Source organism: Neodiprion virginianus, chromosome 2 (assembly GCF_021901495.1).
Source record: "Neodiprion virginianus isolate iyNeoVirg1 chromosome 2, iyNeoVirg1.1, whole genome shotgun sequence".
Classification (NCBI taxonomy): domain Eukaryota; kingdom Metazoa; phylum Arthropoda; class Insecta; order Hymenoptera; family Diprionidae; genus Neodiprion; species Neodiprion virginianus.
In genome coordinates this window covers 14563810-14574202 of record NC_060878.1, presented here as the reverse complement: position 1 = coordinate 14574202, position 10393 = coordinate 14563810, and the positions used below count along the sequence as shown (strand labels likewise).

General features: G+C 38.6%; 1 protein-coding gene and 1 long non-coding RNA gene across 2 annotated transcripts in view; one reads left to right on the top strand and one right to left on the bottom strand.

The window, feature by feature from the left end:
- LOC124296964 (uncharacterized) overlaps nucleotides 1-10393 on the bottom strand; it is a 181690-nt gene that overhangs the window by 68796 nt on the left and 102501 nt on the right. The window lies entirely within an intron of this gene.
- Nucleotides 2091-10393, top strand: part of LOC124296951 (unconventional myosin-XVIIIa) — an 84560-nt gene continuing 76257 nt past the window's right edge. Inside the window, exons 1-2 of the mRNA XM_046747430.1 lie at nucleotides 2091-2722; nucleotides 3197-4168. Of these exons, the coding sequence (XP_046603386.1) occupies nucleotides 2588-2722; nucleotides 3197-4168 (1107 nt within the window). The 5' untranslated portion in view covers nucleotides 2091-2587. The remainder of the gene's footprint in view (nucleotides 2723-3196; nucleotides 4169-10393) is intronic.

Genomic DNA, 10393 nt, shown 5'->3' with positions numbered 1-10393 from the left:
AAAAAAAGTATTTTATAGGTACATAAAAACTACATAGGTAGGAACCATTTAGTTGTTTTGATGAACTCAGGCGAAAATCATATATGGTTGATGCACACAATGCTTCGCCGGCAAATAGGCAACCGAAGTGAAATCTTGTACCCAGATGTAACGTCGATTGCCTATCTGCTGGCGACAGACGTTCGCATCGTTAACCTTCTACGGTATAATAGCCGTGAATATGTGTTAGATATTTCTGTCGGACCTTTAATTAAAAAACGTGTTTATGTTTTCATCGAATCAGATATTATAAAATAGATGACACTAATTGTAACCACCTGTCTTTTTATTACGATCTTGCGCACTTCGGTTTTTGTAAAAGAGATGAACAACTACCAAAATTTGCCGAGAAGTAAAAGTAAAAATAAGTAATGAAAAAAAAGTATGAAAGACGTTTTTGATCAAATAATTTGTAAAATTCTTCAGAATGGAGGTCGTTCACTTGTCGGTATATTTGGGCGTTTGATGACACATAATTTAAGGATGACTCGAAAAATCGAAACATACTCCGAACACAAGAATTTTATGAATAATCTGGATATCAGAAAAGTCATTTAGATTTTTTTGTTATCTTCAAGTTTCGCAAAATTGTATTAGTCTTATATCACTTACGCAAAAAAGGATTGCAATAAACAAACAAGCGATCGCGATTAGTGTCATTTTTTTTAAAAAAACCTGAATCAATGAAAAAATACATACATACTAATCAAAATTCCGACTGACACATTCAGTTAATTCAACCAAAATTACATGTATCGTGTTCTTTTTGTCTATGATTCGATATTGGAATAAAAAAATTATATTGTATAATAATAAAATTCCACTTGTTCGAGTATATACATGAATTTTTTGAGTTATTTTTAGATTACACGTGGTGTAGCAGTAAAGTATCAAGTATATTGAAAAGTGGAAAAAATTATTATCTACAGAAATCGATTTTTTTAATTACTTAACATAATATTGGATGAAATGTAATTCATATCGATTGGAAAAAGTAAAAAAGAATATGTTGATCACGAAAATTTTTTTCAACATATTTATCACCAACAAATGGCATAAGTAATGATAATATTTTTTTTTTTGTAAATGCCATTATGTCGAGCAAAAGTAATCAATCGATTGATCATTTTGAGCATGTGAATTGATAACAATTTAAAGATAATAGCGTTAATTAAGAAAAAAAAATGTTAGAATGTTCTTGGGACAGAACCGTTTTGATCAAGAATAGCCAATCTCAAAAAATATTATCAGATAATAATGTTTAAAAACTGTAATAAAGGCTTATTCATTTGTTTACTTGCAAATAGCATCAGTACGGTAAAACGTATCGTCGAAAGTTAGACAAGTGACTTTTTAGAGCTTTAAAAGAAGAAGCGATTGTAAGTTGTTTCATTCAATTCCGATTAATCAATCAAAATTAATACGCACTTTATGAAACGAAAATGAAATTTTGGAAAAAATTGAGCAAGAAATGATCATCTAAAATCGAAATATAAATAATAACAAATTTTCAAACATGAAATCTCCCATTTTATACATTCTATGACATGAAAAAATTGGTGATTTTTTTTAAAGAACTTCACGTACCTAAAATGAATTTAACGATTAAGACGAGCTTTCGGGGTCTTTTGCCGGGCTGTTCTCATGACTGTTCTGTGGATTTGTTTTACCCTGTAAAAATGAGTGCTACTGATATGCTAATAAAACTCCATAATCTAAAAAAATTTTACCAAGCCGATCTTGATAGCTATAATCAAAGAGAAGTAAGTCCTACGCTTTTGGTGAGAGTAAAAGGAAATGATGATCCCATTGTTGAGTCAAACGCGGGAGGTCGGTAAGAATTGCAGTTTGGAATACGAAGGATCGATACCGTGGCCAGCCGGTAAGGTAGAATTTCGTCCCAAGTTGAAGCTGTGCCGAGGGAATTTGGCAGCTCTCGCCATCTACTTCGTTCGTCCATGAATCGCCAGGTGGCGTCGAGGCTCGATTCTCGCCGTCAGAGTGGGCTGCGACGTTTGTGAGGCATTTGACCCAACTGCCATGACAGTGTGCCGTCCAACACCAACAAGGTGGTGGGTTTTCGGTGCTGGCCATACGCGTCTCGATTGAATCTGTTAGATTAGGTAACCGTTGTTTCTGCTTAGTGAAATTGATGCGCGGTGGAATCAGAGCGTCTCACGGTTTAACATGCAGGTAGAATCGGAGCGGGAATCGCGGTGAGATGTGTGGTTATTCGGTGAACCTTAGAGCGGCTGCAGTGTTGTGACGTCTCGTGGTACGTGTTGGCTGTCAATATCGTCGGCCAAGCGTGAATATCACGTCGAGGCCCCAAGAGGCTGGATCTCCTGGGTTATAACAGTTGTTTTCGAGGCGGCGTATTCACAGTTGTGTTTTTTAAATAGTAGGTTTCGTTTCAAGGTAGTGTATATTTCGCTTCTCTTAGTCGCCGGCGACTCAGGGATGAGTGCTGAATTATTGATTCGCGTTGAAAGAAGAAGAAGAAGCTTTAAGTAAATAATAACACGGTTATCAACCGGAGAAGGTGAACATGTTCAACTTTATGAAAAAGGCTGCGGAAAAAGATGACAAGGAGAAGCGTAAGCGAGAAAAGAAGGAGAGGAAGGAAATCAAGAAACGCGATCGTGGCAGCATGTCTGCCGAAGAACTTCTCCGTCTCGACGAGGTTCGTAGACGTTTCTATTGTTCGTATTCACGAACCCCTATACTGCTCACCCTCGTTCACAGGTATCGTCGCACTTCAATTTGGCGATCAATTTTTATTCCCACGCAGTAATTAATTTCCATAGCGTTGACATAAGATTCTCTAATCCCAACGAAATACCTCCATTTACAAACGGCATTCTACGCTACTGCGGGAGATTCATGTTTACATTTTGTCATTTCACTTCAGCCTTTCCGAGGCGGTATTCAGGTATCTGCAATGTGAGTGGCGGGTAGGTCAAACCCGGACGGTTCGCAATCACTTTCCATTTCGCACAACTGTCGTAGTCAATTATTGAGTGAATGAAAAGAGCTTCGCCCAATCGACGCAACCATTCGTTGAAAGTGACTCCAGAATGCAGTTCATTCAATTATCGACCCTCTGTCTTAATAACTTCGGCTGTTTGCAATATATGACGATTGTTATTTGTTTCAGGTTCGAAGATCGTTGAAAATCCGCGGCCGACGCAAGGAAAAGGAAAAACTTCCAAGTGGAATAACGGCTGATTACAGCGCGTCATTTTTTGCACCGTTGGATCGAGATTTGTTGGATAGTATTCATCACCCGGCTGGTTCGAGCTGGTCTCGAGGTACGGGTGACGGTTTGACGCAGAGTGATTCCTCCGAGGCTTCGTTAACGTCTCTAACAGCCGGTGGCAAGACGCTGCCACCTCTCCCGCCGAAGCCTCCAAAAAGAGGGATTTTAAAAGGTCCGAGACTCAGTATAACCAGCATAACATCGGAAGTGAGCGTGGTTCAGAACGGGAATGAAAATCACCAAGATTCGAACGTCCTTGTGAGGAATACGCTCCAAAACGAGGTGATCGCTTACCAAAACGTTCCAAACCTGAACAACTCGGGTATCGGGAAGGAGGAGAGCTTCAGCGAGGAGGAAACCTACAGGAGAAGTCCTCAACACCGGGACAACAAACTGCTCCAAGTTGTCACGAGCGCCAGCCCCTCTGCGGACTCCCTGACAGACACTACAAATTCAAGTTTTGCGACTCCGCCGTTCAGCTTGTCTCCGGTAGGCGAGTCTCAGGGTTTCTCCAGGTGGCGATCGTCGGGTTCGTTCGAGGAACAAGGCGTTGAACTTACCCTACCTGAAATAGTTCCCCTCAAACTACCAGATCCGAGGGAACTTACTATTCAGCGACAACCACCGCCTAGGAATGATTTTGGATTTTCGCTACGACGTGCTATGATTGTGGAACGTGGTGCTAACGGTGTTACTCAAATGAGGCCCGTCATCTTTGCGGAGCCTGGTGCTATTGTGCAAAACAACAACGAGACTGGATTACTACCTGGCGACAGATTAATCGAAGTGAACGGTATTAACGTTAACGACAAATCCAGGGAGGAAATCATTGATCTTATCAAAGGATCTACCAACAGCGTCACCGTCAAGGTAAGCTCATCTTTTGTCCATATTCACTTCACTAGAAATATTGATGGATCGTTAAGTTAAAAAAGTTTAAATCTCGTCTTTTATGGCTGCTCCTATATAAATCTATGACAAGAAAGATGTTACGAATTTTTGCGATATCGATCTTCTTTATTGATTTCGTTAATTACGTATAAAGTTTTTACTTTCCAGTGCGATCCAATCATTTGATTACTTACTTTGTACTAAACGTAAGTGGTAGGCTCGAAACTTCTCAAATGTGAAAGAGCAGTCGATATGTGCAGATTCGTGTTAGCTGTCAATGCCTACATTTACGCGCCTAGCATGTGTCGACATGGTTGGATTACCGGTTACGAGTCGAGTGCCAACAGTAACGTTGCAAACCGTTAACCAAGTACCGACTAACAATACCAATCGTCGTATTCAATCGAGTAGGAAATGGTTGCGTTGAAATTTTTTCTTACTTATTGCTACAAAACGTGCGCGAGAAAAACAAAATCCAACGGACTTTTGTGAATGCTATAAAACGTTATAAAAGCGGTTAAATCGATTAACCGGCAAATTTAAAAACGGTATAACATCATTCTGTACGCTTCACATCTTTCGATGCCATATCCCAATGAACATTTTCCGGGGCAGACATTGAATTAATCCAGTGTGTATTCCAGATTAAACGGTTAAGTTCGTCATCATCCGTGAGGTTGAAGTATAGTAACCTTGTTGTAACGATGCATTTTAATTGTAAGAAATGTCTTTATTCGCAACTCTAGGATTGTCTGTAATTTTCATTGAACCATAATACAGTGGAACATATTCGTATGATCATGTTTTGAAAACTCGACTTCTTTAAAGTTATTCTGAAATTGCATAATTCGTTCAGTTATTGTTACTTAAACTTTAATCTTGTCATCATTTCGTGTTAAATATATAATGAATAATTTGGTCAGCTCTATTAACCCGGTGACGTATTATCGTCAATAAAGTACAAAACATTTCGATGAAATTTGATCAAGAGCTCAAGTTAGCGCTTATTTTAAGTTCTCATAATAACCGAATATACATCAGTGGAATATTTGATCTCAAGTTCACCGGCTATAGTGCACCTTGATAGCTTGCCGAGTTTCATTTGCTGTCTTGAAGACCCTAAAATTAGAAAATTCGGTCCAACATGATGGATCGACATTTCAGGTACACATAAAAAAACATATCTTCTTCGGCTCCGTTACCTTTAGAATTTTCTTCGAAACACTATTCCGAATCAAGGTTTGCTCCCCTGGGTCTCAAGTCTCGATTTACCTGCAGCTGGGCTGTGATGACGGGACGGACTGCGACCCTTTAAGCTACCTGAGATTTCAAGGGGCCAACAGGGGTTCAGTTTTTGTCCATAATATAATATGCAGGTGGTTGGCCATTTGCGGCGTTGGCAGATTTTCATTCCAGTTCACTTCATCTCCGTCCTGTAGGCTGTAGAATTTGGTCTTTTTTTCTTTCCTTTCGTCCTGTCGTGTCTTTCTCTTTCTGTGTGTTTTATTGAACTGAGGTTCTCGTTCCGCTGTGTGTACTACCTTGAGACCATTATTAGCACTCATCTCGTTTACTTTACTGATTCGTCACGACGTGGATTGACACCCTCTGTGTATGGTTCGGTGGAAAGAAGACTTTGTAGTAGCACTTGCATATATTGACATTGAAATATGTCCACAAACCACGTCAGAAAGCCAATACTATACTTATGCTAAGCTGCTCTGCATAGTGTCCGAATAGCTAATTCCTTTATTCAAGATCTCTGACGTGCCTTTGCACGATCGCGAGAAGTAAAGGCTATTCTGACGGGGTTTTTTCACATCATTAGGGAATTTGGTAGGTTTGAAAGAATCGTCGTCACTCTCCTAAAATAGACTAAATAAAGGTCTTGTTCGGTAATACCTACGTGTAGATAGGCGTATCGTCGAGTTTTCGTCGGTAGGCCACCTTTTAATTATTGCAACATTATACGGTAATGTGAGGGATTTCTCTGTGTCACAGGTCAATAAAGTGAAAACGAAATTTTGACATTTCGGCCCTAAGTGGGGCCCTACTCAGAAAAATTGGAATAAAGTTTGTTCGTAGCAATTAAGAAAAACATTATGGCTAAATATTGTTTTATAACAGTGGTTAAATAAGCCTACGGTAGTTGAATTAATTTACTACAAAAACCACATCCTGACGTGAAACTTTCATTACGAAAGGAATTAGATATACACACACAAACGAGGAATTAACAAAGAAATCTAACAATTATGTTTCCATGGCCAAAATTTTTCCATTAAACATCAGATCCAAAAGGTGAGCCACGTCGTCATCTAAATAATGACATGATATTAACCTTTCCATCATCATTGATCATTAGTTAAAAGAAAAAATTTGACCAGTATCGGAGGATGTTTCACATTTACTTGTTCGGCTCTTTCGGTGAATTTATTTTTTTATATTTTTAACGTTGGAACAATTTACTCAAGTATTCAATGTAGTGGACAGAATACGTCGTCACGTCAGCACGAAAGACGAGGAAAGAAGGATCTTAAATTGATAATGATGTGAAGGGAAACTCTAATATGGTTACGTTTCAGGGGAATTACATGATGTCTTCAATGTGGTGCCACCAAATCTAATTGTTCAAATGTTAGATTCTGTCTTGCGAAAGATCGTTCAATTTCAATGTCTGTTGGAAGTTAATCTGTAATAGAAACTACTGAAATTTTTAGTGTCCGATCTGAGATTGACACTGTTTTTGTCACCAACAATGTTGCACATTTCTAGAATCAATCTTCTTGGATAATCTTTTTCGCGGTACATGATACTAACATTCTCGTAAATAAAATTATGATCAATTAACGCAACTATACGGTATCGTAACATCGATTACTAACCACACCATTGTCACGCAAACAATTTATGATAGGAACTAGATACCTATATTATCTTAGACGTAATAAAAGACATTGAGATAAAGTAGGCCTCGCACAAGGGCGACTATATGCTAGTCATTTTACATATAATAAATTATAGGAAATAGCCCAAGGTCATAATCATCATAAGTACTGTGAAGGAACGATGGTGCATTTGCTTTTCCTCTATAAATTCTTTTCTCATCGCTCGCTCAGGGTATAAAATACATAATCTCATCAGAGATGTGTGAATCGAGATTTTCCAAAGAACATTCACCAAAAAATAATAAAACAGCTGTTTTGTGAGGAATGTCTTGACAGTTTTACCCTGCATTTTATGCAGCAATTAGTTTTCAATAATATACGACAAAGGTAGAAATAAATTGACAAATAAAACTTTTCTTCAATGGCAATAAGGACGGCATAACGAGTATGGAGTAGTTCGTAGATATTCTATTTTCAATGTTTGAGACAATCCACTTGTCGTTTTACACTCGATACATGCCACCCATCCAGTGACACACGGCTGTGTTCAACCTGATACCAACCTATCGGAAACAACAAACTCATGTCTGCTGTTGTTATATGTATATATTATGACGAGTGCAGTTTGCTTCGGATGATGCATGTATATATATACACTGTGACTATACCTGAATTACATCACGCAGCAGAGCTTGTCGCAACGAGAAAACGTAAGGCATCAGGGACAGAATCCGATTAGCTGTAGCGCGATAGGCTTATCTCGTTTGAACTTCTCGTCCACACCACATATCCTGGTTATCTAACCACTATCTTACTTCTCTTATCATCGCGGAAAAGTTTTCCGTCCGGGTTTGCAATTCCAATGGAAGATTCTATCGCAATATACTCTCTGGGATATTCCGTTAGATTAGAAAGAAAATTTTTACCATTTTTTTCATTCAGATCACGTTATACCTATGTGGATACTCGAACAAATTGGTTGTTCAGGTAGCTCAGAGTGTGGCCTCAGACTGAAAAACTTTGTTGGTGAATTCCGACTTTCAATGTATTCACAATGAAAGATGAAAATGCTTGTGGAGGATACGAACATTCATTGTCGGGAGGCATTCCTAAAGCTTTTGTTCCACCTGGTACTGTCTGCCGTTTTATACTACGCAGACGCTGTTTCAAATCAGGATGAAAGAACCTGTATTTCTTTGGGTATATTCAAGCTTGCTCCAACCAGTGAAAGCTTGCGAATCTTAAAAGTCCTTTGGTTACTTTGTAATTAGTCAGGAAAAGGTCGAAAATTTTCGTCGATCCTATTACTTTTGGCTGAATAACTGATAATGGGAGAATTTCAGCCAGAGCGGGGAATGGCTCGCATCGATCTCTGTACTGTTGGCAGTCTTAGTTTTCTCTGCCAGCCGGCGAGGTAGAAGCCACGCCCACACCATGACACTTCCTAATATCAAACGACTTGGTACAGTGCTGAAGGAATCAATGTCCATGTTGTCTCAGTTTTACGATTTGTTTTCGAAGCAGACTTTCGACGTTGAATTTCAATTTCTGAGTTTTCACTTTCATTTCAACGTTCGACACCGCAATCGGAATTCGATTGAAATTATCGATACCGGTAGAAGGTTTAAAACAAGCTCAAAGTTTCCGAAGTATTCGTAATTGTCACGCACAACGAGCATCTCACTAGATAAAGATTTAAAACAAGTAAAATTGATACAACATTTGAATCCGGCTGAACAGACTTTCTAATGCGAAAATTCAATTTCGAAACGATATCTTTTGGTGATCAGTTAAATCTGTCTATATTCCAATAAGTGATTAACGATTGCATTGGATTGAATCCAGACTTCGCCGTAATATCAGCGATAAGTACACGTAGACCGCGCATTTCTATGGCTTTTGACATCGTATTATCGTGGCTAGAGTAGTCATAGCAAAACTTGACCTGAACTTAATGGGTATCAAAAATAGCAAGTCTGACATTCAATATCGGTACGATATATCATATATGTAATTATTGTACCAAATAATTGTGTGTATGGAGCAGGAGTGTAAAAAAGATATCACACGAGTAAAGTGGAATAAATATGTGAATGACTACGGAATTATCACCCAGTCGCCGATTGTGGAACCTACTGGTAGACTAGAACAATCAAATGCGGAGGACTTGAAAAAATTCCCGGAATCTTTTATTACGGATTGAAGTAGATTAATGCCAATTCGAATGAAGACAAATAGCAACCAATAGAAAGAGACACACCTTAGACTTTATTCGCGGATTCACGTAGATTTAAATCGTTGTGGTATTCAAATACAGACTGATAGATGAGAAATTCAGATATCCTAGATGTAACAAACTTATTCCGAAATGAGTTAAAATTTTTATAAAAGGATACAAATGAGAATGGATAGATACAGAAATGCTATTAAAAATTTGATCAGATTGAAATCGCGCTACAATTCCTACTAATACTATAAATGCGAAAGTGTGATTATTGGTTTGTCTTTATTTCACGCAGCAACGGAGTAACGAATCAACGTGATTTTTTTCGTGGACATAGTTTATAGACCGGAGGGTGACATAGGCTATACGAGTTATGTAAAATGGGTTCCATTATTTTACAAAACTGATAAAAATATGATAAATATGTTCACTTTTCACATGGAACGTAAACTGTGCGTTTGAAAATTCTGACAGTCGCCGCGAGATGGCGGTTGTAGCCCGCCTACCTTACCATCTCAGCTGTTTTAATGATACATCCACCAGATGGCTTTCGTTTCTCGCGATTAAATGGCACTCCTTCGTGTATGTAAACGCCTCGCGATGGAAACCGGGTCCCGATTAATAACAATTAAATCCAACATTTCGTTTTGGCGATTAATATTGTAATACCGCTGCATTCATGTTACGTATACAAAATTTCATCTACTATACATTTCGGTACACGCTTCTTTACATTTTTTTCTCCGTACCTCGCACAGTGAGGCTCGGAGCGAGCAAAGCGAGTGATAACCGGTGTTGGCTCTCCAAGGAGCGAGTTCTTAGTTGAAACACAAAGAAATGGATTGAAACTGAATCCGTGGACAGATATATTCAAAACAATAAAACATTCGAATCGGGTCGATCTCTTCGCATCACGCAATCCGGTTTCTTGTGAAATCCGGATCGGTAGACACCGTAACGAGTCAGTTTTAATACGTTTTGATCTCTTTACGATTACGGAGATATGACAATTCTAGTACGGCACTATTTCAGTGTGATCTGTCTGTCAGCTAGCTGCCTCTAAATTATTCCAACACGCGCGTACGTCCAATA